The following is a 25329-nucleotide window of genomic DNA, read 5'->3' as shown; positions in this document are numbered from 1 at the left end:
AGATTTCTCTCAAATCTGAATGTCTGGTGTCTCTGTATTTCGGGCCAACAATTTCCCCCTTCAAATTAACAGGTAGGCACAGGGACGGAAGTCCTTAAGTATCCAACGGTTGAGTCATTCAGAGCAGAAGTTAGGAATCACAAAAGTACGTCATGCTTATTGGCAGAGCTGCCATTTAGGCTTGGAACCTGCTTTGCCTGTAAAACTGAATTTCCACATTACTGCTCAGTCAGGAATTATGTGCTGGGTATACCTAATGGGCCACTTACAGGTCCTTCAAATGTTGCTTTTTCTTTTTCCTCTTTTTCTCTCCTTTTTATTCCTATCTTAACCCCTTTCAGGAGTGGGAGGGGTGGAAGGTCATACAGGGGAGGGGTGTTTTGTGATGTTATGTGGGGCAGAAGCAGAAGCCCTGAAGTTCTCAAGTGAAGAGCCAGCTTAGTAGGAGGTCAGTCTTGGATATTTCCCAGCTGTCCACCAAGTGAGCCCACAGGATGCATAGGCTCTGACTCTCTGGAAGATGTGTGAGAGGAAGGAGACTGGGAAGGACTCACAATAGCTGGAGTGGAGAAGGGGAGAGAGTACTAGTAGAGTAGAATTAGAGGGATTCTAAAATGGTGGCCACAGAGTGACACTAGGGGTCCTCAGGTCAGGGACACTGCCATCCATGTGTTCACAGGGAGTGGAATAAACCTTTGAGCCATAATAGAGAAAACAGCAGTGTTCTTCAGGAGGTCACAGTTTGTCTAGAAAACCAGAGTGCTGCTATGGCACTGTGTTCTCTCTGGAATTACTGATGCTTTACTGATTCACTCAAACATGTCTCGAGAGTCAGCACTGCCACACTATGTCATCTGGGACACAGATGCGGCATAGAAGCAGACCCTGCTCGCAGGAAACAGGAAAGGGATTCTAGAGGTGACAGAAGTGAATGTGCTGGGGCCTCTACGGAAGGCTTTAGGACAAGGGAGGCTCTGCAGCACTTGGGAAAGGTGGAGAGAGCAGCGGTTTTAGTACCAGAGCGAAGGCCAGTTTGGCTGCAGAGCCTGAGGCTGGAGGACAGGGCTGCACTGGGAAGGCTTCAGCTGATAAGCACCTATTAAAGATGGCTCTGGTCTGAATGTGTCCCTCAAAGACGCTGCATCTCAAAGAGCGCAGTCCCGGGGCAGCAGAGCCAGCAGGAGAAGCCTGGTGAGATGTGGTCAGGCCACAACCTCGCCCTGCCTTTCAGAGTGGGTTCATGCTGTCACCAAGGAAGAGTGACTACACACACACACACACACACACACACACCCATACATACACACACACATACACATATATGCACACACACATACTGCCATACACACATGTACACATATACACACACATACACATATACACCCATACTCACACACACCCATACACACACACATACATACCATATATACACCCATACACACATGTACACACATGCCCACACAGAGCTTTCTTCTGTCTCACTCCCACATTCTCTGTGTCTCTGTGTCTTTCTGCATGGGCTGATGCAGCAAGAAAAGCCCTCAGTCTTAGATTTCTAGCCTCCAGAGCTGAGAGCCAATAAAGTCCTGTTCATTAAAGTGAATTGGACGGAGATGCTCTGCTACCGCAGCATCAAGGCTCTGAGATGCCTTTGGCAGCAGTACCCTCACATGCTCCTCACATCGTGAGGAGCAGCTCAGTTCCCAACACCTACCTTCCGAACTGTCTGCTCCAGCCTCACAGAGCCCAAAGCCTGCTGTCAAGACAATCTAGGTCTTATTTTCATTTGACTAATAAAAATCATGCATAAGTTTAAAAATAAAAATAAAAATAATAAAAAAGAAGTAAGTAAGTTCATGTGCCAAGGTAGCTCCTTTCTGCAGGGCCAACACTAGTACAGGAATGTGGTGTTAACTCTGTCAGTGTGACACAGGTGACACAGCAAGCTGTTCTTTGGAAGAACCTCAAGGCACTGCTTAGATCAAGTGACCTGTGGGAATCTGCCTCATTTATGTGGAAAGATCCACTTCCTAGTGCTGTCCAGATAAAATCACAGGACTAAGTGATTCTCCTCTTCGCCTTCAGTCTCACGTGTGAATTCCTCTACTTTGTGGCTGCTGGTGCTCATTCCTTTGTTGACATCAGAAGATTCCAATGTAGGCTGAGTCTATGCCCTCCAGGAATCCCAGGCCTTCATGGAGACTAGGACTGCTGGGGTCTCTAGCTCCTCTATGGGCAACTATTGTGTTCAGAGCCTCTCCATCACTGGACTACTCTGACCAACAGAAGTTGAAAGCACACTTTAATAAATTCTCTTTTAATTAAAAAATACATATTTATGATATACAGCATGGTATTTTGAAATAGTACACATGCAGAATGGCTAAATATACAAAAAAATCTATGTATCATATACTTTGTGAAAATATGTGATGTGACTCAATTATTATTATTAGTAGTAGTATAGTATAGAATAGAGTTTATTGAGAGCATGGGGAGGGGAGTTAAGAGGGTAGTAGAGGCAGAGAAGGAGAGAGTAGAGAAGCAGAGGCCGGCCATGACCACGTGGAGAGAGGGGAGAAGGGAAAGAGGAAAGAGGTGGAGAAAGAGTGAAAGAGGCAAGAGAGAGAAGCAAGAGTAAGAATGACCTGATTATTTTTGAGTATATTATAATAACATTATTAGTCACATCACATGATCACTTTTTCATCTCTGTCGAATTGAAATTTTGTTCCTTTGCCTGGCATCTTCCCAGACCCTGGGGCTCCTGGTGACTGACTATACTCTACACTCTACTTCTGTGAGCCCTACCTCATCAGAGTCCTCAGTGGGGTTCCCCGACACTTGTAATTTTGCACTGGTTTACCCTACTTAGCATAAGGCTTTCCCATGTTGACACAAACAAGAAAATTCCTTCTTTTTAAAGGTTCAAACTCGTCTAGTTATGTATGGAGAGCGCATTTTCATTATTACTTGACCCAGTAACGTGGATGTCTATGGTGATTATGTTTTAGAAGCTGTTAGGAAAAATACTTCAATGAATGCAGGAGTACAAATGTCTCTTTAATGTCCTGGGTTTATTTGGAGATATACCAGTAATGAGTTTAGTAGGTCCTCTGTGTGTGTGTGTGTGTGAGTGTGTGTACGTGTGTGCGCGTGTGCACGTGTGTGCTGTGTGGGGCCGGAGCACAACCTCAGGTGTTGTGTTATTCAGGTGCTGTCTCTAACTGGCTTGGAATTCATCAAGCCAGCTAAGATGGCTGCCAGCCCACCCTGCAAACTCAGGGCTGAGACTACAGGGCATGCTGCTTATTTATGATTTACTTATTTATATCTGACTTGTGTTCTGGGACCTTCTAGTGTTTGCAAGGTAACCATGTGACCAGCTGAGCTGCCCCCCTCCCCCGCCCAGGCCTTATTTGTATTGTTTGTGAGGAACCACCATATTGTTTTTGATAACTTACATACTAATGTACATAAAGTTTATAAATAAAACCTAAGCGATTTGTGATCTAGCAGAGAGCAGCATTCCTGGGTGAGAGAAGGAAGTCAATCTAAGGAGATTTCTAGCTGGTAAGGAGGTCAGATTCGAGAGGCTTGAGACCAGGTGACCAAATCTATATAGTCACTATCTAATGGGTCTTCACGTTGCCTAGGAAAATAGCTGCCAAAGCTCAAGTTTTAAACACACACACATAAACACACACACACACACACACACACACACACACACACACACACACACACAGATATGCACCTTAAATTCCTTCCAACTTGATGTGGTGTTTCTGAAAGGACGAATTTTGCCTTTTTATTTTATTTTATTTTAATTTCTGAAACATGTCCTATAGCTCGCCCTGTAGACCAGGCTGTAGACCAGGCTCGCTCTGTAGACCAGGCTGGCCGCAGTCTCATGGAGAGCCTTCTGCTTCTGTCTCCTGTGTTGGCATGGAAGGTGTGTGCCTTCCACTTTTTTTTCTTCTTCTTTTTTCATGTTTAAACTTTGAGGAATTAGTTCTTTTAGAAACTCACGTAGATATAAACAACCAAAAATCAATAGTCAGATAAAAGCAAACTACAGAAGACCCAGTTCTCCCCGTGAAGCACATTAGACCACAGATGACATTAGTAATCTTTTCCTCTTGTGCTATTAGAAGCAAATGGCCTACATCATTTTTACTATTCAATCTTAAGACAACTTTAAAAATTCACTAGAGCCAACACAGCATATTACACTGAACATCTCCTTCCAGAGACAAAAGATACCATGATACCCCAGGGAGAAAGCACTGTGCTTCATAAAGGTTGAATAAGGCACCATCGCAATGACTTCTATAGCTTGTTCATACCTGAGCCTCGTTTCAACCTTCTTCTGGCCAGTTTAATCTGATCCTGCAGAATCTGCACCCAGTCTCTGGGGCCAGGAAGTTTATCCACATGATTCGCAGTACAGTAATTTTCTGTAAAGACTGAAAGAAAACAAGAAATTCTACTAAACACTTTCACAACAAAGGGGTGCAGAACAAAACAGGAAGATAGTCCCAAGGAGAAAACAAGCCTGTCTTTTGTCGTTCTTTCTGGGGCTGGGAATTTAACCTAAACACACACACATGCCAAGCATGCGCTCTCCAAGCTAGTTCCTCAGCCCTGAAGAGAATTCCTAAGAATGTCAGATCCGTAGGGTATATCCTTGTGGTGGTTTAAATAGGAATGGCCCCCACAGCCTCGAATGTTTGAGTGCTAGGCCCAAAGGGAGTGGCACTATTAGGAGGTGTGGAGAAAGCATGTCACTGTGGGGGTGAACTTTGAGGTCTCCTATGTTCAAGCTATGCTTAGTGTGTCAGTTTCTTTCTGCTGCCTACAGATGAAGATGTAGAACTCTCAGCTTCATCTCCAGCACCCTGCCTGCCTGTACGCTGCCATGCTTCCTGCAGTGATGATAATGGAGCAAACCTCTAAAAGACTGTAAGCCAGCCCCAGTGAAATGTCGTCCTTCATAAGAGTTGCCACGGCCTTGGTGTCTCTGCACAGCAAGGGAAACCTTGGCTAAGACCATCCTCCATGTCAGCACTATGTTTTTTAGGTAAATATGGCAAGCAGCTGAGCCCTGGCTATGCATGATGGCTTATGCTTCAACATGGAACTGGTTAGTAACAGTGTGGAAACTGCTCTTCTTTTGTGTACACGTGTCTGATGGGAAAAGAAAATGTTTCATATAGCTTAGGCAGTCCCATTCGTGACAGAGTTGAGAATATGTGTTAAATGACGTCCTCTGTGTTGTTAATTTAAAATCAAATGCAGCATTGCATGGAGATGTTCTCACGATGATCCCCAAGGACACGCTGCTCAACTACACTAATCCTGTTGTCCATCTTATTGAAATGCTAAGCCTCAGTCCAAGCAGGAATCAACATCCTGCACACTGCATGAGATATGAGGAAAGATCTGTCCTATTAAGCCATGGAGAGTCCCAGGGCAGGACAAAAGAGAGGCAGGACAATGACCCCAGGAAAGAAAGCCACACAGTGTGTGACCACATGTGAGGTGTGCAGTTGACATTTCTGTTCCTGAGCACTCTCAACCCGCCTTTTTACCTCGCTGCCTGTGGGTCAGTAAGCCGCCATGTCACACTGCCTTCGTGGTATTTAAGATGTTGGTAATTTCAATGTGTTAAAAGGTCTCGTTCAAAAATAAATGACAAAGGGAAATATTGACAGATTTAACTACACAAAAATTGAAATTCCCATTCAGTGAAAAGCAAACATCTTAAAAGAGCTACGAAACCTGGCCACATTATATATGCGGCAGAATGTTCAATATCTTTAAAGAGTGCACTCATTTACAAGAGTTCAATAGTCCTGTAGATCAATAGTGTATTTGAAGCATAAAATACTAGGGAAAAGGCTCAACTAATATGTAAATCAAAGGACTGCAAAGCATACTTTGCACACCTATCCTAAGATAGAAAAACAATTTCAAAAAGGCTGTGTTTGATAGTAGCAAAATTGTGGCAAGTATCACTATACTAGCAGCATAAGACTGGGAAATTTTTATTGGGAAATAAGAATAAAATATAATGAGACCCATAAAATGGTTAGACTCCTGTTCAGCAATATTACATTTAAAATCATGTCCTAGGGAAATAGAGGAAAGAAGTTGTATGTGTAAACTCAGATGCAAGCAGTCCAGTTGTGTAGGAAAAGACACCAGGTATGGAGAGGATGGCTCTGCAGGTCAGAGGGGAGATGGGGGTCCTTCTGGGAGTTAATACTTGTCCCAGGTAGTCAAGCATCTAGGGTAGGTGAGTGACATTCTGTGGTCAGGTGTGTGAGGTAAAAGCATTGTAGACCTGGGGTGGAGAGGTACAAAGAAGCTGGGTGAACGACACTGTCAGGTCTGGGTCTGTGGGGACCAGTTCCAAGACCCTGGGAGATAATCGTATAGCTGATGCATTACCTATGCATGCTATCATCATGCTATCACCATATATTTATAGAATAATCACAAGGAAAAAGTCTACATGCTTGGTTTTATTTCTGTTGTTGTTTTGAGACAAAGTATTTCTTTGTGTAACCCTGGCTGTCCTGAAATTTGTTCTGTAGACCAGGCTGGCCTTGAACTAAGAGAACCACCTGACTCTGCTTCCCAAGTGATGCACCACCAGAAGTCTACACATTTAAACCGTGTGCTTTACCACTAAACTATGGTGTCAGCATCAAAGGTTTTCTGTTTTATTTATTTCCTTGACTATTTTCAATCCCTGCTTGGTTAAATCTGTGGATGCTAAACTCAGCGATCACGAAAAGAGCCCATTGCATATGTGGTAGTTAAAACAATAAACAGACATATTGTTAAGAAGAAAGAACATACAGAATGAAGGGCACCTGACAGCGTAGGTTGTGGAGAACACCAGGAATAAATACAGAGGCAGAGAAGCCCACTAAGAAGCCCAGGATAACCACAAAGCCAGGATTCAGGCAGAAAGCCTTCTCAAGGGATGGTTCCCAGAGCATTAGAGTCTTCTGAAAGCCATCCGGGGAAGAGCCACCAACATCCCTCTAGAAACACCTGGGCTCAGAGGGGAGGGAGGAGGAAGGGTGGTTTGTAGGTGGTGGGAACAGGCAACACGGTAGCTGAGTACAGGACACAAGAGAAAGGAGGGAATGAGTCAAGGGCCCATCTTGGAGGAACTAGGGGTGATGTGATAGAGGACTAAAGTACCGAGGCCACCTCCAAACGGAGGGGAGGCCAGAGGTTGAGGATATTGACAAGGAATGGCTCTAGGCCGGAGGCTCCAGGCTCCGGGGGCTCAGAGAGCTCAGTGGTGAGACACCTTGGAGGCGGAGAGTGTGGGAAGGTTTAAACTTATTGACAACGGGCAAGTGCAGACTGAGGCCAAGCAGCAAGGCTTCAAACAGTGAACAGGAGCAGCAGTCTACTGGGGGTTGCCGGGTGGGATGCAGCAGTCTATGTGGGGCTCTGGCTGGAAGGGATGGACTAGTGTTCGGATTGGCTAGACCAGCTCGGCAGCACAATGGAGACTTAAAGTACATGAAGAGGCCAGGAAAAGGAGAGCAGAGAGGCTTACAGACAGGCTCCAAGATGCTACAAAGATCAGTAAATGGAGACACCAGTGGGTCGGCAGGTGAGGGTTAGATGGCAGTAGGGAACACCTAGAATAGTCTAATGGGATGTTGGAGTGTAAGCAGCAAAGGTGGAACGATGCTGAGCTGTGCTGGCTGAGTGGGGACCACCAAGCAGAAGTGGAAGGCAGTGACTACTGAGGTCCTGACACCATGAGGCCAGGGACCAGATGGACTTTACGTGCGCAGAGGAGTGATACATGCCAGATGATGTGGTGTTGGAGGGAGATGTGCAGATCTCCCGAGAGTCTAAATGGAAAGGTCTGTCACAGACTTGGTGGAAGAGGGATGGTTAGAAAGCAGGATCAGGAGTAGGGTTATGTGAATCAGGCGAGCCACAGCAGGCTATGCAGGGCAAATGAGAGCAGACAGCAGAGGAAAGGCACCATATTCCTGGGGCACAGATGTGCTCTTCAACTTCCTATGCCAGGCTCATTTCTTTGTCTCCATCAAAGCACCCAGTGTAGTGAAGAAGCTCAAGAAACAGGCGAGAGAGGCGCAGAGTCCCCAGTCTTGTTGCTAATGTTAGCAAAGCCAGGAGCTCAAAAAATGTGGATTAATTGGAAAATGGCCTCTCTGAATGAGTAGGAAGTCTTAATTAGCAAAACATATGTTAAGAGAAAAGGCTTCACCATGATCAATTGCCCACAATAACATTTACTAGTTGAAGAACTGTCAAAAGGTGCTCGAAGTTCTGATTTAATAAATAAAATTTACAAAACAATTCATTTGTACTTAACACTCTATTCATTTAAATAAAAAGCATACTACAGAAATGATGGGGTAAATATCTTTTCACTTAGAATGCTATGTACACAATTAATTTCCATAGCAACCTCCTTTCGTAAGATTGTAAAATGTCTGTGCCCAAATCATCACACATTAGCAAGTTGTGATTCCAAAATAACAAAGTAGACCCGAGCTATGCCAATGGCCAATGGCTCTGTGTGTGCCAACGGCCGGTTCAGAATAACCCAAGGGAAGGCTGTGGAAAGTTCTCTCTCATTCCCCGCAGGGCTGCAGCTCCGAGAGTTACAGTCTAACCTTGAGCTCCGTTAGTCATCAGTCACTTAAAAAGGCAACACTTCCTGCTTACTTTTTCCTTCTTTCAGTTAACACTTCTGCTTTCTTTTCTGCTTTCAATAGAAAAATGTTAGAGAAATCACCATCCCATGGGCCCATGACTAAGACCTTTGAAGGCACAGCACGGGCTTCTTAAAAAAAAAAAAATGCCTACACAAACAAATACTTCCGCTAGGCACATTATTGACATTCTGGCTCATGGATTACATCTGAACTTCAAAGGGACTTTTAACTAGAATTTACCTATTGAAGATGAAATTCTATTCTCTCCATTACAACCGCAGATGAGACCTCAGAACAAGGCCGAAAGATCGTCATGGCGCTGATGTGAAAGTGGCAGATACGCTATGTGAATAGAGGTATGAAGAAGCAGAATATATTTTGCTATCAGAATCTATAGCTAAAGGTCAAGCTATTATCCTGGTAACACTTCCATTAGGAGTAATGATGTGAAAAGTAGCAGTGCATTAGTGCACTGGGGTTCCTACTATGTTAATAGTGGGTCATTAAGAATCATAGTAGGATAATTTGCATTCATCCTCGGAATGCAGTAGGTTCTAAAACGAAATTTCCCTCCTTCCTATTTTAATGTATCAAGGAGACAGGAGGGCTAATTTTAAACGAGCCCAAATAATCTGAACAAGTGGAGTGAGACCAACGATTAAACTAAATAAAAGAGTTTAAGCATCTACTTTGCTTAATATAATCTGAGGTCTCAAGGCACAGAGAGTATGTTAAGTCACCAGGGAGATGACAAATGCTTGAGTAGATTCGTACATGAATAATGACTTTCCCAGATGCTTGCATTCATTTGAACCATGCCCTTTAATTGTTTATAAATAATGAATAGGCTTGTGGTGGCTGAGCAGATCCTTCCCTGGAATGTGGCTTTTAATATAATCCTCAAAGAGCCTGGTGCTGGGCAGTGTGTCTGACAATCCCAACACAGCAGACTGGCCACGGCCCCCAAAAACAAGTTCAAGGGACTGCTTATTCGGGTTTTTCTGGACTGGAAAAACAGAGTAGGATATGGACTTCTACAGGACATCACTGCGCCGTGCACACACTGACTTCTACAGGACATCACTGCACCATGCACACACTGACTTCTACAGGACATCACTGCACTGTGCACACACTGACTTCTACAGGACATCACTGCGCCATGCACACACTGACTTCTACAGGACATCACTGCGCCGTGCACACACTGAGGAGAAGGAGGTTGGTAGGAATTCAGTCTCCTGTGGTTTAAGGATTCTGGCCAGCAGTGATTGTACACTTTCAGCTACAATGACTCAGTTATAACTCAAGCTGCCAAATGGAAACTAAGGTTTGTATAGAGAAGATGTGAAAAGTGGGTCTTCATTACATGCCAAATTCCTTAAGCCTTGGGGCCGGGGGCAGGGGGTGGGGCTAGGGACAACAGTATTTGTAGTAGAGATCCAACTGGGGACCACTTGTAGCCAAGAGTGTTTAAGAGCAGAGTTAATCTCAGCGTTGGAATTAAAGACACTCACACCCATCTCAGCCTCTTCTGCTCTCTTAAGGCTATTATTTTAGGCTTTCCATGTGCTAAGCAGTTTATAGGGATCATTTAATCTTCACAATAACCAGTGGGGTGGGTATTGTGATCTTAATTACAGATGACAAGATCCAAGGATGTGCAAGTTAAATAACTGATTTGAGATCGCACAGCCAGAAAGGACTGTTTTCCATAGAAATTACTGGGTTTTTAATCTTTGATTTTGTAGATGAGTATATAGGTATTGTAAGAGGAAAACGGTCAGATCCTCAACAGAAGCAAAGCAATGATTATGTAATTATTTCCACGTCAAAGATGAGAATGTTGATGTTGTTTTTAACCACACTCAAGAGAAGTGTGGCGACATCTGGGGAGAGAAAACTGGATGAATCTGGCTGATTTCCTGCCCTGTGGATGCTACTTCACTGACCGTGGAGACCAGCCGAATAGATGAGGAGGAGCCACACACGGAAGCTGAGCCGATGGTGTGTGGAGATGTGCGGTGATGCAAAAGCCCATCACGCTAGCAGAGGAGAGCAGGACCTGGTTCTGCCTCCCCCAGCACAGCGAGCAACTACAATGAAAGTGTGGTGTGCAGAGCGTTAGAATCACCATGTGGGGAGCCCTGCTATGTCAGATATAAAGCCAGAGCTGGGGGCAGGGAGTGGGGGAGCTAGAGGAAGAGCCCAGCTGATAGAGATGAGGAGATGTGCAAAGAGAGGCAAAGCCACGGAGTTTCAGGGAATGGGGCTTCCCAAGATACAGATGAAGGCCCTAGGGCAGTCCTTGCCCTCACTGTGGTTACACACAGACTCAGAAGGCAGCTTGTCCCATGGGTACCTGAGTAATACCCACTTCTGGAGACCAAAGTGCTTCCACGAAGAGCTTTATATAGGTTGGAGGAAGCCCAGGTCTTCACGTACCACCAATTACACTAGACCACATACTCCAATGCCACCAGGCCTCTGAATGCCCCAACTCTTTCCTATCACTGGCCTCTGTACACTCACAAATCTTCCAAGTACACTGTGAGACACAAAATCACAAGAAGTCTTTTGAGATGTGACTGCTTCAGCATACAGTTTCTCTCACCCTTTCTGCTGATTGTTAAAGGACTGTTAAAGTGGATGATGCTGTCTGACCTGTGCATAAACAGGGTGATGCTTCTTATCTTGAACCCTGACATCATGTGGCCTTGTTAGAAAAATAGTATGTGCTCATTCAGGAAATAATTATCCAGCACCTCATGTACCAGGGCTTACTCGGTGCTGATGAGTAAGTGGCTCTTGTTCTCAAAGAGTCTGTGGGGAAGTGGAAGATAAAGGCAAATACAGGTTAGGATGAGTAGAAAGCTGGGCATAGTGGTGCATGCCTGTAAATCTAGCACTCCTAAGAGTTAGGCAGGGCCCCCAATGGAAGGATGGGGGTCACAAACTCACCTTCAAAATTTCTGACCTAGAACTATTCCTGCCTAAAAGAAATGCAGAAACAAAAATGGGGCAGAGACGGAAGGAAAGGCCATCCAGTAACCAACTCAACTTGTGATCCATCCCATGCACAGGCACCAAACCCTGACACTATTACTGATGTTATTATGTTGTGCTTGCAGACAGGAGCACGGCTGTCCTCTGAGAGGCTCTGCCTGCAGCTGACTGAGACAGATGCAGATACTCACAGCCAGACTTTGGACTGAGCTTGGGAACCCTATGGAAGAGTTAGGGGAAGGATTGAAGGAGCTGAAGGGGGTGGCAACCCCATAGGAAGACCAACAGTGTCATCTAACCTGGACCCCTGGAGCTCCCAGAGAAATAAGCTACCAACCAAAGAGCATTGCTGGTCCGTACCTCCAGCACATATGTCTAGAGGACTGCCTTGTCTGGCCCCATTGGGAGAGGAGGTGCCTGATCTTGTAGAGACTTGATGCCCCAGGGAAGGGGATGCCCAGGGGATGGTGGTGGTGGAGTGAAGGTGGGGGTGGGGTTGAGGGATGGAGGGAGCACCTTCTCAGAGGATGAGGGGATGGGTAAAGAACTCTAGGGGGTGGGTGTGACGGAGGAAACATTTGGAACATAAATAAATACATACATAGACAGAGGGACTGACAGTTCAAAGCTGGGCTGAACTAGACAGCAAGACTTTGCATTAAAACAAAACAACACAGCAGAGATCAAGCTAATACATCAAAACCTATAGAAGATGAGAGAGAAGGGGGCATCTTACCATGCTTTGGCTAGAGGGGTAGGCACTTGGGGAAAGCTTTTGGATAAAGTGATGGCTGAGCTGAACCTTAAGAGAAAGTAGATATTGAAGAAAGACAAAAGCAGCCACTGCAGAGACTAATGACTGATCAAAGTGCCAAAAATCAAAGAGGGTTGAGTGCTTAGTGCCAAGTGGGACATTGATATCAAACTCCACTAGCCTCAAGAAGCATCATGGGAAAGGAGAGAGGATGTAAGAGTTAGAGCAGGAGAAGTGTTCTGAAATGCTGTTCTTTAGGCATGACTGTTCCTCATTGACGCAGAGCTGCTCTGGCTACCTGGGAAAGGTCTAGCCAGAACTCATTCCATCAGAGAAAAAGGCTCATGCGACCCCACTCCTAGATCAGGAGTCATTGACAGTTGATGGCTGCCAGAGTAGAACAGGTTGCCAATGTTCCAGTGGATTACCCTACATCCATAAAAGCATGCAGGCAGCATGTGGTGGTGCTGGGGTGTGGAATAAAGGTGGCAGGGAGGATCTGGGTTGGATATGATCATGACACATTATACACATGCACGAAATTGTCAAAGAATAAAACAAATGTTCCCAAAAGCTAGGAAGGGAGGGAGGGAGGGAGGAAGGATATTTGAATACAGAGAAGGTTATACACAGAAGTGAAGGTACACCTTGAAGCTATACCAGGTAGCTGCAGTCTCAATAATCATGGACATGCAGGCTTCACACTGATGAGGGGGAAGGAGATGAGGTCCTAGGAGACTTAGATACAAAGCCAAGCCTCTGCGTGAAGTTGTGGAGACAGTGATGACCAACTAATGACACTGGGAGGAAGCAACAGGCCAGCTCCAGCCTGTGCAAGAGGGGACGTTTGAAAGTGACAAATGTTTGCATTATAGCTGGAAGAAGTTTGGGTTTTGCGGTTATCCTGAACTTAGAGATGAGCATAAGCCTTGCTGTTGGTGTCCCTGGGTCCAGACAAAAGGGAGAGAAGGGGGACTTTGATGAGGACTTATGCAATCGGTGTCACAGAAAAAGAGGAGGGGGAAACGGAGGAAGGAAGGAGGAGAAGCCCACTACATATAAATTATTCTCAAACAACAAAGCATGCAGGAAACAATCTGCCTTAAGCCAGACGTAAGATATCAGAATCAGACTCCCGCTAACTTAAGATGAGGCATAGCAAGGAAGTTTGCTTAAGATATCAAAGGAGGGATTTCATTCACCCAGAAAACAGTAAGTCATGGTCAAAGAACGGCTCAGATCATGAAGGAGTTTCCTGCCAAGCTTAATAACCCTAGTTAGATTTTTGGGATCAATATGGTGGGAGGAGAATCCCTGACTCCTGTAAGTTGTCCTCTAATCTCCACACATGCACCAACTCATGTGTGTGCATATATGAGTGTGTGCGTACACACATATATATTACATATATGTAGTGTATACACACACACATACATAAAATCAAGAAAAATTGCAAAAGAAGAATTGAATATAGTTTAGAGAAATTAAAAAGATATAGTTGTTGAAATAAAAAAAAATCAGAGCATGGTCAGCAAGATGGATCAGCCTGTTAATGGGCTTGCTGCATATGCCTGACGACCTAGGTTTGGTCTCTACAACACATGCAGAGTGTCATCTTTATAAATTGTCTTCTGACTGCCACATAGTCTCTGACACACTCTCAGTCTCCACCCCATCTCACACAAAATAAATAATAAAATATATAAAATAAAAATAAACTTAAAAATTCAAAGGATAAGTTAATCAAAGAATTAACATCATCAAGACAGGGAAATAATAAATACATTGTAACACGCAAAAGCAAAGTAAGATACAAAACAAACAAACAAAAAAGATACAATGTAAGATACAGCATATAACTCCCCAACCCCAAAAGGTCTAATAAACAGAGATGTTTCAGAGGAAGAGAAACCAGAAAATCAAGAAAAAAATAAATTAAGATGTCCAGATTAAATCATAAGCTCTTCATGGCCACCAAATTAATAATAAACACAAATGTACACCTAGGCCCGCGATAAAGGAGCTAAAGAGCGTCAACAGCAGAGCATCTCTATCAACAACACAAACATCTTCATCAACAGCAGAGACATCTTCATCAGCAGCAGAGACATCTCCATCAGCAGCAGAGACATCTCCATCAGCAGCAGAGACATCTCCATTAACAACAGAGACATCTCCATCAACAGCAGAGACATCTTCATCGGCAGCAGAGACATCTCCATCAGCAGCAGAGACATCTCCAAAGTACCTGGAATAGACGGAGACTGTCTACAAAAGCCCCAGGCTGAGAGCAGACTCCCGGCAGCTGAACTGAGAAGATAACGGAATACCTTGCAGTTACTCTGAGGAAAGCCACCCTTCATCTAAAAGAAAGAGCTAACTGCACAACTGTTTGATGGTCATGATGAAGTCTAGAGATTCTCAAAACAGAGAAGAACGTTCATATATACTCCTGTGCAAAGAGACATTCATATATCCTAAGATGGCCTCAAGCCCACTATGTGGGCAAGGATATCCATGAACCCACTCTCCTCCTCCACCCCCTGAGCACTGGGGTTCCAGGCACGTACCTCTACATGCAGTTTTGTTTGGCACTGGGGGTCAAACGCAGGCCTTTGTACATGCTAGGCAAGCACTGTACCAACTGAGGTACAAGCAAACATACACACATACCACACAAACAGACGCATCTAAAAATCTCTAAGAGGTTTTTTGGGGGTGGGGGGTGGGGGAGGTAAGAGAATACTATTAGATTGTATGAGCAGAAGGGATTTTTCAAAAATGGACATTAGGAAACATGAAGCATTAAGGAAAAGAAACCTGACGGTCACATCCCAAGTGTGACATGACAAGAGGCAGCGTGCACTGTGCTTTCATAAGAGGGAGATGACTGGCAGTTGTGCAACACATGTGACTTAGAAAGGACCCAGATAAGAGAACTATGACCTGACCGGAAGCTCGGAAACACCGAAACTCACAGGAGAGAAAGCAGCAGCAGCAGCACTAACTGTGGCTCAACCCATTTCTAATCAGGGACTCGACCACTCAACGGTCAGCACGCTTCCCATGACAGGTGGAAACCAAAGCTGGTAAAAATAAGGAGAAGTAGGATTGTATACTGCTTGTGAGAGCCACTTGATAATGCCCAATGAGGCTGACGCCACTGTTCCCTGTTAGCCATTCCCAGTGAACCCTTTAGGAAAACTCAGATATAAATGCCAGGGGACAAAAGACGACCTTTGACATTGGATGGGGGCGAGGGAGACTCAATCTTACTGTCTTGAAGAAAGTCTGTAGAAAGGAAAGGCTTTACTCTGCTGTGGCTGAAAGTTAAACATGAACAATCTACAGAGTATCACTGTGGGCTCCTATCTTTAAGAAACAGGACTTTTGGAAGTAAAACCTAGTGGCAGAAGTCCATAGGAATCTGCTACATCAATTTGTTAAGTATACAAAACAACAGTAAATGCCATGTGTGGACACACAGTTACCTAGAGAAATTAAAAGCAGTGATAGAGAAGATACTCATGAACTTCAGGTTACTTTGAGATAGTAAAGAAAGAGAATTAGAGAGAAAGGAGCCTTCTGATTTTTAAGAATAGAACATCTGCAGTAAATATAACATCAGTTCCAAACCTGAGGGGTAAGGCAGAGAGGAAAACAAACTTGGGCAAATATCTTCACTACATTCACGATGGAGTCTATTAGTTCCACTTCTTAGACTCAATGCTGTGTTAATCGGGACAAATGTCACACTTCAAACAGTCTATGAGACAGTCAAGCTTTCTCCTAGGATTTTATCATTCAAAGTTAATTTGACCAGACCTCAGCCAAACACCTTATAGATACTGGTCTGAAGAAGCACCAAAAGCTAGCTGTAAGAGAGCCATAGAGAACCCCCCTTTTTTCTGAAGTGAATACACACAGTGTCTCTCTCAGGGCTCCAACATTCTCAGATAAGGTCTCCCAGAGCTCCTCTGCCAGAGGGTGCTCTCTTCCCCCAATAACAATGTCTCTTGTTTACCTAGACTTGGAACTTAGCAAGGGCAGAATTCATGTCTCTCATGCACCGTTGACACACAGGAGGCAAACATGAACATACTGTTCATGAAGAACACATATGGAAACCGTTTGGCTCTAGTGCATTCTTATCCTGAAAGAAGTAAAGAAAGGGTTTTTTTGTTTTAATTTTTATTTTGATACCTGTGTGTGCTTGGTGTATGTACTCAAGTGTGTGCACACATACATAGGTGAGTGGCAGATATCAGGTGTCCTTTCTTTATGTATTTGAGTGCTCTGTTTGCATGTACACATGCATGCAAGAAGAGAACAGCAGATCACACTATAGATGGTTGTGAGCTACCATGTGATTGCTGGGGATTGAACTCAGGACCTCTAGAAGGGCAGACAGGAGGGATGGCTCTTAACCACTGAGCCATCCCTCCAGGCCCTTATCCTTATTTAAATAAAAGAGTTGACCCTGTTGCTAGGCTGGTGGTGAGCAAGCTCTAGCCACTCACTTGTCTCTGCCTGCCATTGTGCTACAGTTATAGGGACGTGTAGCCATGCTCTGCTTTTTATGTGGGTACTGGGATCAAAACTAAGTCCTCACACTTAAACCGCAAGTGCTCTTACCTGCTAAGCCACTAAGTCATCTTGCCAGCCCCAAGGAAGGATTTCTTCACTAAATGCGACAGGTCTCAAAATATACAGTGTCCAGAAGCTCATTTTAGATGTGAATTAGCAGCAATCATTTAGTATAGTTCACAAACTAATGCACCCTAAAAATCAAGGCTTTAAGGAGACTTAGTAGTTTAAGCAGTCGTGAGCTTAATGATAAAAGAATGTTCTCTGCATTAGATATGTGAGATGCTGTCAGAACCAGCTAGGCAGTCCACTCTACAGGTCAGCAGGCAAGTACGGAAACCACGTACCACTCAGCTGACTGCTCCTGAGTGGGACTATTATTTAAGTTGGTGGCCATTATGAAAAGGCCTTAAACATATATAACATTGATTCCCAGACATATTTAGGTAATTCTGTAGATTTACGACTGAGAAAGTTTTGGACCAAAACTTCTGAACCCTAGAATTACTGACTTGGAGACTTTGACAACCAGAAAAGGTAATGTTTCCGAAGCTTAAACGGTGCTCAGGAGCCTGCACGCTTACAACGCTTCCTTCATTACCTCCAACCCTGTGGGAAATGTGAGGTTTCGACAGTTTTGTTTAATCACAGTGATTCTCAGAGATCTGAGCGGAGCAGAGCCTGGAGGAACACGGCTACATCCTCTGCCTGCCTTCATTCTGTTTTGCTACAATGGCATCCCTGTCAGGAAGGAAGGTCTGAGGAGCGCCGATAGTAAGTTCTCAAATTAAACAACGCTAATTTAAATTTATATCCAGTTAAGAAAGCCCACGGCAGAGCTCATTTATAACACAGTGAGTGGGAAATATGATTAACACTTTCCGTTGGCCAGCTGTGGTACAGTTACCTTTGCTTAATGCATCTGCTATAGTTCAAGTGAATCATCTCTGCACAGCGTTAATCTCTGGACTAATGACAAGCTTTGCTGGATGGTAATCTACTGTTTTCCAGCAAAGAAAAAAACCTGGCAGATTTGTAGGAACACTACTTGAAATTTACCTTGGAAATCTTTGGTCAGAGTCACTTACTCTCTAGGCCAGCAAGTTACATATCAAGTAAAACAAAAACTTCAAGATTGAGAATCATCAAAAGCGCAGACAAGCGGCATAAAGTGGGATGTATCATATCACCCCTTTCTGCCCAAATACTGCACCATGGAACTCACCTATGCTTGTCTGCTCTTGAGACAAATGTTTGATTGAGAAGGTAATGAGTTGTTCTCAGTTTTTAAAGCTAGGGATTCTGGGTAAATGAACTTAAGAAACTAGTTCAGGGATTACAGAACTCATGCCTAGCTAGTAAGTCTGGAGAAAGCACCTGCCAATGCCAGCGTAAGTGTGACTCTGTGGGAAATTAGAGTACCACTTGGTCTTCGCAGCCATCCAAATGCAAAGCTGGGCTGGAGGGATGCTCAGTGGTTAAGAGCATTTGCTCTCTTGCAGAGGACCTCAATGAGTTTCTCTTCACCTACCATCACCTACACAGCAGCTCATAACTGCCTGTGGATTCTAGTGGATCCAATGACCTTTTCTGATCACCATGAGCACCAGGCACACACACATGATGTACATATATACGCGCCAACAAACCATACACATAGGAAAAAATCCTAACTGCAGAGGTGACTGACGGTGCAAGAACAAACCACTGAGCAGGCCCCGCCCCACAGGACAGATCAGGGGCTCACAGCGCATCCGCAACACATCTCTCTGCACAGTGGGTGTTAGGGCAAAGGCACCAGGTCTTATAGTTTTTTTCTTCTTTCTTTTTTTTTTTTTTCTAATTGAGATCAGTTTCAGAAAAATTTTGGGTTCATATTTTGAGGCTTCCAATCAAGTTTCCACACTTTTTTGTTTGCTATCCTGTCTCTGAGGTACTGATTTGCTATGAGGATCAGTGCTAAACAATACACGTAGCTCCGTGGGCATAGTTATATACTAAGAAGTCTTGAGATAGAAAAGACAGGAAGTAATAGCAAAGCCTGACTATGGATCCCATTATTGGCCCGACTCAAAGCCAACCCTACAGTAAGTTTACCGTATTTCACCTTTCCAAGATGATGAGAACAGACCCTCTTGCATACGGTATAGCTTGTTTTTCGTTCTCAGAAAATAACACGTGTTTTCGGAGCCTTCGCTGGATACAGATTTGGCTCTATAATTGCATTACCTTAATGTTTTATCAACAAGAGCTATATACATCCTTGGTCAAGATAAATCATTTGATCTGCTGCTGTCACCTTACTTACTGTTCACACTTACATTCCAGATTCGAGGATTTTGGCTGCCCTTTCCAGCTTGGTCTGGGGAAGCTATGTGCCATCCATACCAACCTCTGTACAAATCCAATGTGGAGTTGTGTTTCAACTGTGTATGTGTGTCTAGGTGCATGTTCTTCAATTGCTCAGGGTTTTCTTTACTGGATCTGAAACCCGCTATTTGACTCAACAGACTAGGCACTGAGACCCTGGGATTCACTCGTCTCCGTCTCTCAGGGGTGGGGTTACAGTTACACACTGCACTGAACTTTTGTATGGGTACGGCATGTCCAAATTCCAGTCCTCATTCTTGCAGATCAAAGGCTTCAGCCACTGAGCCATCCCTCCAATCCGTGTTTTAAAAAACTACCCTTTTAAGTGAAGATAAACTCTTTGGTTCTTTCCTTCTTTCCTGGGTTTATTGGTTATATGAATGGCATAGTTTCATGTATCAAAGAATTTAAAAATTAATAGAAAATGTACTCTCTGTCCATAGGAACTTAGAGTCTTACTGGGAAGACAACACACTCAAATATCAAACGGATGACCACAGATCCTCATTTATCTGTTTTGCCAATGAGATTATAACAGCACAGTTTTTAATTCCTAAACTGCTTCAATTTAGGCCTCCTTCCACACAAACCATTAACAGCAAAGCAAATGGTTAAGACTTACTGCTACACCATAGCGAGACAACAAGTATTGTGGGAATTCAGAGAAATGCAACCATTAAAGTTGGGCATCTCAAGAAAGTCTCACAGTTGAGGTGGTTGATACTTTCGCCTGTCCAGAAACACGACTTGGATTTGTCCAGAAAAGAATTGAAAGAGAAAGCCTTAGAGAGAGTACAAAATTTAAAGTCCAAAACCCAAGAATGAGTAGTGTCTAAGGAATGGCTCCCCCAGCAAGAAGCACTGGGAAACACATCTACAAGGAGAGAAACCGAGTTGTGGGCAGTCTGGAAGAACCTGGAGACTGGGCTGGACTTGATTTAGTCAATAAACAGCAGCTAAATATGGGAAATGACATTACAACATTTGGTTTTACAAGTGTTACTTGGCCTGTACAGTGGGCAGTATAAACGAGAAGAACAAAGGGAGATGCTGGGACTTTCAAAGAAACTTTTGAGAACAAAGTGATGGACAGATTAATGGGGTCAGAGAAACTAAAAAGAAAATGAGTACAAGAAGTTGGAAAAACAGAGCTGGCAGGATGGGTCGAAAAGAAACGAAGGCACTAAATGTGCTCTTTTGTTTTCAACTCTGAGGAGTACACTGGTTGGTGAAGTTGTTAAAGACATCGTGGCTAACGCAGGTGCTAGGGCTAGAAGACTCAGGCTACCTTCAAGAGGATGCCTATGTCTGAGGTTAAGGCAGGCCCTAAACACTACGATTAAGTCACAACACCCTGTGTGTCTCATGCCGGACTGCTAGGTGGCTCGCTTGCTTCTAGCTTGCATCCACAGGTCTAATTAGGATATGCTCCCATGTAGTTGTACCTGACTAAGCTGCTTTGGCAATGGAACACTGGGCTACAAAATCACAGGGGCATGTGCACCTAAATACTGGGTTTGCTCTGATCAAAGGACTGGGGTAGATAAGAAGCTGCTAAGTCTGAGGCAAAGGTTTCTGAGAACTACTGTGAGCTGAGAAGGACCAAGAGCAGCAAGCAAGAAGCACACTGCAGAAACCCATGGGGAGCAGCAGTGAGAGAGAAGCGCGGAGTCCTCACAGAAGGCAGCAGCCCCCTCTCTACGGGGCTCTCTATGGGCAAGACAGATAGAGCCATGTTTTCTCTTACACAAAGGTGCTTTAGAGGCAGCCTCCAAGCCAATGACAGTTTTTGGTTTCATTTTAAATGACTATGGATGTAAAAAAGGTTTTTTTAAAAATTTTTTTATTTTTTATTCAGAGCTTGCCTTTAGTTTTTCTGTGGATTTATCATTAGTTTGTAAAACTACAAAGATGACAAATGTTTCATGACCATTTGTAGTCAGACATCTAGGGCAGAAACACTAGCAAATATCAATTGTCTGAGTCTCTCATATTTTTGATGCATATATGGTATGACCCAGTCAACACTGGCTTATGGAACTGAACTGAAAGTGTTGCTGGCATCAACTGTAAGTCCCAGAAAAAGCTACTGGGAATATGACTGCCCAATTCGGGACTTACTATACAATTCTGCCAGTGAATATCTCTGATACGCCGATAATTCAGGAAGCAGAAAAGAAAGGTTGGCTGTGTGGGGAACATATTGTTGTGTATTGTTAGGGACCACAGCTAACCCAAATGGCATCCTGATGAAGATAAGTGCCCTTCTCCAAGACCTTGCTTTCATATGCTGGGAAATTTTCATAATAAATATACAGACAGGCAATGTCAACCAGAACAATGGTGTCTCTCATACTATGCAATGCAGCCATGCCTCAATGGCCTCGTGTCTGTGACAGAAGCTTCCCTCTACAGGAGGCTGTCTCTGTGACTCTAACACTAGTGTTAAAATGCACACTTGGTAAGAATTCAGCACCTGGGAATTACAGTTGAGATTTTGGAAATTAATCCAAAAAATGGTTTCTATCCATATGTGAAAGGCTGAAGAGAAATCAGGAAAATAAACCAACTTACTGAGTTTGCCCACATCTCCAACTGCTCCTTATGTAGGAAGCAGATGGACCAACAGTTGTTCTAAAGAAGATGGGAACGTTCTTGTGAGCTTTTAGAAGAGCAGGTATGAAGCAGGGCACACATTCAAACTCGATGGCCACAATCTCAAGGATTCTTATTTACTACGTAGGAGATGGCCTCTGTGTAACATTGAGAAGTAAATTTAGAAAGGACCACTCAGTGAAAACTTTTGTGGATAAACTGTGTCTGAGTTCACTTCATTGGTATTATATTTGTGAAGGTAAATTATTTACAGCACAGGCTGCTGATGATTCAAGGTCCACCAACTATTAACAACTAGTGTTAATAGCTGTGCAGGCAAAGGCTTCCATTTCATGTCAGCAGACTTAAGTTTTACTAAACACCCCATAGCTAACTTTGTCCAACCCCTTTGCATTTGACAGACTGCTCATCATCATTCAAGGTCTACTTTAGAATCACCTACTTGGTAAACTCTTCTTCAGTAAGGTTTATTTCCTTTGTGTTTCCTCCCCTTTAGGCAATGGGCATGTGACGTGTATTTTACTCTGGCTTGGAGTATGGGTCTGTGCTATTGGTTACTGCTAACACATCTGTAGCTTTAGCAAATGGAATGTTCCTTATGGTCAGGAGCTAGGATTTTACTCATATCTTTGCAACCCAAATGCTTGCATTTAAAAGGCATTCTCATGCATGTTGATGATGTCTAAGCTTATAGGCTTATGAGAAGCTGTTCTTGTAACTTCTACAGAGTGTGAGTATGGACAGAACCCACCACTCTGTGTGGTGAAGAAGCTGGCAGAGTAAGTGCTTCTTCCATGAATACGTCCCATGGTAGAGAGGGAACCCAGGTCAAGAGACTGCCAAGGATGAAGACTGTGAGGTCAAGACAGAAGGGAGACTGCTGGAATGTGTCTACTGATTCCTAAGTCTGGATATGGAAACGCTTTTCTTTCTTCTTGGTGATATGAGTGAATTAGATGGATATGTTGTTCAGTCTAGTCCTACAGAGTCACTTCAAGGATGCTGAAAACAGGATCCTTGTAGTATACAACACAGGGTTTAAACAAAAACTTTAAGCCAAGTGGTGGCACATGCCTTGAATCCCAACACTAGGCAAGCAGAGACATCCAGATCTCTATAAACTGGAGGCCAGCCTGGTCTACACAGGTAGTTCCAGGTCAGTAGAGCTGTACAGTGAAACCCTTCAAACAAAACAACACAATCAAACAACACAACAAACAAACACAATAAAAAAACAAATCTTTGAGTTCAAAGAAGGGTTAAGAAGGACTCTGCTGAGATAATGCTGTGTTATCATTTCCTCCAGATGAGAAAGAAAACAGCCTTCAGAAATTGGAGTCTCACAGGTAGATGGCTGCATGCTGCTGACATCTAAAGTGATTCTGAGTATAGGTGTATCATCCCCAAGGGGGTTGGGGATGCTGAAAGCAACCAAAATCAGTATCACCTGTTCAAAGACCAAGATTTGAGGACTGTCTCACACCTGTGGAATTCATCTCTGAGGATGGAGCCCCAGAATCTAGATTTTGACCCAACCTCCTAGATGATCTTGATGCAAAATATGAGCTCCAGTCTGCAAGGAACTGAAAACTCAGGGTTGCCTACGTAGCATTGTTGAGTTCAGTATGATTCATTTGTCACTGAGATCACCCAAAAGGTAGGAAAATAAAACAAAAATAAGGTGAGGGCTGAATGCTCACCTAGTGCGCATGAAGCGATGAAGCCCTAGGTTTAAACCTCAATATCCACTCACAAAAATAAATCAACCAACCCAAAAACCTGCAAAAAACATTCTGATGATCCAGATGAAGAGCCAAGCTTTCTACATGTAACACTGGCTGTTATACAGTTGTGATCTGTTTTAAGCAGATTTTATATATAAAAAAAATGATCAGGTAAATTAGCAGCTGGTCATCTTCCAAAAGGATCCTTGAAGCAAAGCATATACTGCCTCTTGTTGACTAATGTCTAATCAAGAATTTAATTTACATAAAACTTGGGGGAGATAAGCTCTATGTAATATTTGCTTTCAAGCTTTTGTTAAATTCAGTTCTATGAAGGAGAAAAGTATTAGACGTGTTTCTTTCACTAGAGAAGGGAGCAGTCTTTGATTTTCTTCCCCAGCATCATAGAATTAGTTTTCAATATCTTCAGGAAAAGACCTATCCTTGAATCTAGGAAATAAATTGAAGCAGAGCTATGTCTAACTAGAAATTCACTTTGAATATGCTTTGCATCAATAATAACTGGTCTCAGACCATCAGCAGAGCCAATTTCCAAGGAGATTTTACAAAGAATCCAAAATTTTAAGAGAGAAATGTTTAATTTCAAACATCTCTATAAAAACTACATACTAGAAAATGACTTTGAAGTCAGAGAGGCCACTTTAATGCTGCCACTTTGGGGAAGTTTCAGCTAAGTAAATTTACTCAAATTCCTTATAGCCTCTGTCCTTTGTATAAAGAAATAAAGCCATCACCATAGAGATATGCGAATTGTAGCCAATGTATCATGGAGTTCTGGGAACACAGGAAAATTACCATAAAAAATAAGAATAAACCAGATACAAACTCCACTTCTATATAAATTCAAATCTTTGAGGTCAAATAATAATAGTAAATAATAAGCTTTTAAAATGATATTGTTAGCTAGAAGATTATATTTAACCTATATTCCAAACAGCTACTTCCCCCCTCCCCCTTTTAAAAATCAATTCACCATAAAGTGAATTATCTACAGTAACTGTAGGAAATAGAGGTCCTATCACACAACAGATATGGACCTTAAGTGTCTAGAGTCATGAAATAAAGTGGGAGCTTTTGATGGTCCTTTCTGTAAAGTATGTGACAGTATGATTAATGATAGTGGGCATTCAACTTTAAACTGTATGGAATACTACTATATACAAGCTGTCCCTCCCATAGTTCTCAGTCCCCAAGGCTCTCTAGACAGGCAATGCTGATCTCTCAGGAATGGCCAACTGTGCTGAAGGAGGTAGAGTGATGGCCAACAACCAACGATCTCTTCCATTTGACAGACATCAGTGATATCAGCTGAATGCAAGGAGAATCAAAACTCCAGCCCAGTTACACAGCAAAAACTTTCTTAATAAATTACTATAAAGTCAGATTAAAAATCATAACTACAATTATGCTTTGTTGCAACTATTTTTGAAGGGCTTCCAGGCAGTCAATATCACATATAGGTAACTCTTAGGTCAAATTGCATGGTCCAGTGAGCATATCACAGAAGAAGCAATTGTGAGCC

The 25329-nt window shown here is 43.3% G+C and overlaps 1 protein-coding gene across 4 annotated transcripts in view; it reads right to left on the bottom strand.

The window, feature by feature from the left end:
* Positions 1-25329, bottom strand: part of Bend7 (BEN domain containing 7) — an 84438-nt gene that overhangs the window by 9300 nt on the left and 49809 nt on the right. For all 4 annotated transcript variants that reach the window (NM_178663.4, NM_001190400.1, XM_006497445.3 and 1 more), the window contains exon 7: positions 4350-4469. In NM_178663.4, coding sequence (NP_848778.1) covers positions 4350-4469 — 120 coding nt within the window. Of the gene's footprint in view, positions 1-4349; positions 4470-25329 lie in introns of those variants that run through there.

The sequence above is a fragment of the Mus musculus genome, chromosome 2 (genome assembly GCF_000001635.26).
Source record: "Mus musculus strain C57BL/6J chromosome 2, GRCm38.p6 C57BL/6J".
Lineage (NCBI taxonomy): Eukaryota > Metazoa > Chordata > Mammalia > Rodentia > Muridae > Mus > Mus musculus.
Note: the sequence above shows the minus strand (reverse complement) of the source record. Positions and strands in the feature narration are given on the sequence as shown.